Source organism: Hyperolius riggenbachi, chromosome 11, assembly GCF_040937935.1.
Source record: "Hyperolius riggenbachi isolate aHypRig1 chromosome 11, aHypRig1.pri, whole genome shotgun sequence".
Classification (NCBI taxonomy): domain Eukaryota; kingdom Metazoa; phylum Chordata; class Amphibia; order Anura; family Hyperoliidae; genus Hyperolius; species Hyperolius riggenbachi.
In genome coordinates, this window is record NC_090656.1 from 70791609 (window position 1) to 70795836 (window position 4228).

Consider the following 4228-nt stretch of genomic DNA (forward strand, 5'->3'; position numbering starts at 1 on the left):
GCCTTTTTGCTTATTGGTAAATGTGTATTACCTTTTGATTGTTTTACTGAAATTGTATGATACAGCTCATTGTAGGAATAACCTTACGAGTTTTGTGTTAAATCAAAAGTGCAATTTTATATTGTTTTGATATTGTAATATTTATTCGATATTAAATTGATATTTTTACAAATTGGTCTACGTTTATTTACATGTTTAAACCAGTACTGTAAAACCTCGAAAAACGAGCTCACACAGTTAGGCATGTGTTTGTATTTTTAGCTCCTCCCATTTTTTTTAGGAGCTTTACATTTTTTTGATTTTATATTTGTGATTTTCTCATTTTTAACGATTAATACAAACATTGACAAAACGCCCGACATAAAGATTGGAGGCCCTAGTGAGATTCGTTTACTTTCCCTTACTGGTTTAAACAGCGTAAAAAACGTTTTATTGAGCTGGTTGTATTGCATTGGCTATTGAATCATGAGTGCTGCAGATAGTGATTCAGGACTCCAGATGGAACGGTTATTCCGGAAGATTACTGAATTCATATTCATACAGCTAAAATATAATGAGGAAGTAGATGACTGGATAGCCAAAATGAGAAAATGTATCAGACAGGAAATTGATTGTATATTTAAGTCTCAAGGTACATTTGATCATTATCTATCATGTATGACCACAATAACTTCAGAATCCGATCTGAAGAAAAGGTTGTTAGGTTCCCTACCTCCTGTGTTATATGGGTTATTAGAAGTAAATATCCTTTCACAATCTAGAAAAAAAGAGATTGTACAGTGGAGATCTCAATTGCAAGAAACGGAGGAAAACGTCCAATCGTTGACCTCTCAGTTACATGATATGGAATCAAGTATTCAGGTTATGAGGGCTGATAGAGACCAATTAATGATTGATATTTCAGACAGGGAAGCAGCGATCAAAAGTCTGGAAAAAGACGCTGAACGAAATCGTGAAGCGCATCACAGACTTAAACAGGATTTTGAAGAACTACAACAGCAGTACTTCAAAATCAAACAGGCAGGTAGATTCGATAGAACATCCAGCCCTGGCCCGCCAATACTCACTCCATATGACCCAAAATGGCAAGGCATGTTGGATCGTATGGAGGCGGTATGTAAAACTATGAATACCATGATAGATGACAGTACAAGGGTCCCTAAAGATCGACATTTGGATTCCTCTCCAGAGAGAGATATGCAAATGAGGGCCCCTAGGTATGACGATTCCCATAAAGGTCACGACTCCCTTGCTGATATTGATTCAGATGAATTGGAGGCTGATGAGAGAAAGCGAGAATCCAGCCCTATCCCAAGAAGGGGGAAAGGTACGTATCGAGGGGATTCAAATAGGGGAAATGATCAGTACCCCCAAGAAAAACAGAGCTCGGCCAGCATCATAAAATTCTTAAACACCGCTGTGCCTAAGTTCACTAAAAAGGGTTCAGCGCAAATAGCATCCCACTTAGAGTTGTATGAATCCACTATGGACTCTTTAACCTCCTTGGCGGTAACCCCGTGTGTGACACGGGGTAAGCCGCCGGAGGGTGCCGCTCAGGCCCTGCTGGGCCGATTTTCATAATTTTTTTTTTTGCTGGACGCAGCTAGCACTTTGCTAGCTGCGCCAGCACTCTGATCGCCGCCGCCCCCCCCCCCCCCCCGATCGCCGCTATTTGCTGCGGCGCGCGGCCCCCCCCCCCCAGACCCCAGCGCTGCCTGGCCAATCAGTGCCAGGCAGCGCCGAGGGGTGGCCCGGGACTCCCAATGACGTCCCGACGTCAGTGACGTCGGTGACGTCATCCCGCCCCGTCGCCATGGCGACGGGGGAAGCCCTCCAGGAAATCCCGTTCTATGAACGGGATTTCCTGATCGGAGATCGCCGAAGGCGATCGAAGCGGGCGGGGGGATGCCGCTGAGCAGCGGCTATCATGTAGCGAGCCCTCGGCTTGCTACATGATTAAAAAAAAAAATTTTTTTTTAAAAACTGCTGCGCTCCCTCCTGGCGGTATTTTTCATACCGCCAAGGAGGTTAAATCTGTCTGAAGCAGACAAAATCAGATTTCTCCCATGGGTTTTTGATGATAGATACCGCCACTATTTCACCTCATTTAAGGAGCGGGGTATCATTAGATGGCAAGCAGTTTCACACGAAGTGAAGCTTGAGTTTGGGCCGTATCGCACTATCTCAGAAGCAAAACGAGATGTGTATCGACTTACTTGTCGACCCGATCAGAGCCCCCGAGAATTCCTTTCCGTGCTAAAAAACTCTTACAGTTTAGCATATCGGAATCCTAACTGGGAGTCTCTTGATTTTAAACAGGCATATTACGATGCATTGCCTACCCAAATAAAGTTAAGCATGGCCAATGAGTTAGACTTCGGAAACTCCCTAGAGAAAATGGTTACCTCAGCGACACTGCTGTTCAACATCAGTGGGAGTTCCAACGTAAGTGGGAGGAACAACAGAAAGTACCCAGAACGCAGAGTAGATGAAACCAAAGTAAAAGCGGACCTAAACCTTGAATCCCAGCAGAAGAAAATACCTCCTGCAAAAGTACCTATCCAGCAGGGCCAAAGACAGCAACAAAATCCAAATCAAAATAGGCCCCAACATCCTAAAGGGTCAGATAGGGATAGCTCAGGCTCTGGAAACCAGGATTACCGTCCTCGGTTCAATCGCAGGTATCAAGGATACCAGGGTTACCAAGGAAACCAGGGTAGTCAAAGGTATAGAGGTTACCAGGGATATAGAGAACCCCAGGGGTACAGACGTCCCCAAAGATATAGACAATGGGATAACCGACCCAGGCAGCAGTGGGAAAGGAGACAGCACCCACCTAATTCACCTAGGGGTAGATCACCACCTAACTCACCTAGGAGTGGATCACCCGCAGGGAACAGATATGATCCCAGGAACCAGAACCCTCGCCGACCTAATAGGTTTGATCAGCTTGTTGATCAAGTGAACAAATTGAGTGACATGATGGGTAAGTTGGCTCAGGGATCTGCAGGAAGACAGCATGAGGATTTTTTAGCTGGGGAGGCAGGGCCCAGCTCTGCCAACTAAAGGAAACCGAGACAAATCACTGTACGGAAATGGATATGGCAGTACTAAATACGATTAATGAAAATGATGTGCAATGTACCGAACTACCCCAGGTCGAGGAAGGGAAGTCTAATGTGCTTGATATTTCACCACAAATGTGTGATATTGTGTCATGTGAGCCAGAGTGTGAAGTACCCTCTGTTCAGATTGTCCCAGTGGTAGAATCCATGGGAACCCAAATGCCTTGCAGGCAGAATCAGGAGGAACAAGTTCCTAATACCCTGACACTGCAGAGAAATCATTCTCTGAAGCAACAAATGGAAAAACATTCCAATTTTCTTTGCAATCTTGAACAGGTAGATGGCCGGTATTTTATCGATACCCATCTACAAGATGGATGTATCGGACCGATCCCAGGTTTACTGGATACCGGTTCCCAGGTTACTATTCTGTCTTTTAACTATTACCAGCAGATCTTGGATTCATCACAAAGGAAGCCAAGATTAAAAGCCTTTGACGGTGCGCTGATAAGCGTTGGTGGTAATAGTTTACAAGTAAAAGGCACATCCTGGCTGACATATAAGATCGGTAAAAAGATCATTAAACATCCAACTTTGATTGTTGATCTTCCATATGATAGATTGATCATTGGAATCGATTTGCTCAAACGACTAAATTCCATAATTGACTTCATAAATGAAGCAATATGGGCTCAAGTCAATACTCCAATTGATTTTGAGCGCTCCAGCAATGCACAATCGCAACGCAGCTGCCATACGATTGAGGAAAGGCCTAACTCTGTTGAAATCCATTTCCGGAACAGTCAGATACCAGAAGTCACGATCCTGAAAAACGGTAAACCCGAGGAAAATGCTAACACTGCTTTTCACATCATAAATATCCGAAAGGATAAGATTGAAAAGATAGTCCTTGAAGAGGATGTGTTAACTATTTCCTTTAAAGGGGGAAACCAGGAAGTGGCAGGCATAACCAAGTATACACAGGCATTGGTTGAAATCGAGAAAATCAATGATACTGTGCTGGTTCCCGTGCAGGTAAATAATATTGCTCGGGTAAAATATGCCAAGTTGGATCTCAAATCTGAGGCCAGCTACATAAGCCTAGGATTGCTGAAGCAGGTTACCGACTCTCAGGTAATCAAATTTATCTCCACACAGGAATG

The 4228-nt window shown here is 44.0% G+C and overlaps 1 protein-coding gene across 1 annotated transcript; it reads left to right on the forward strand.

Moving 5' to 3' along the window:
• Positions 1–465: 465 nt before the first annotated feature.
• On the forward strand, positions 466–2766 carry LOC137537818 (uncharacterized; the record flags this gene model as incomplete). The annotated part of the gene is made up of 2 exons (XM_068259775.1): positions 466–1517; positions 2028–2766. Coding segments are annotated over exons 1-2 (1791 nt in total), but the record flags the coding sequence as incomplete, so codon positions are not given.
• Positions 2767–4228: the final 1462 nt, after the last annotated feature.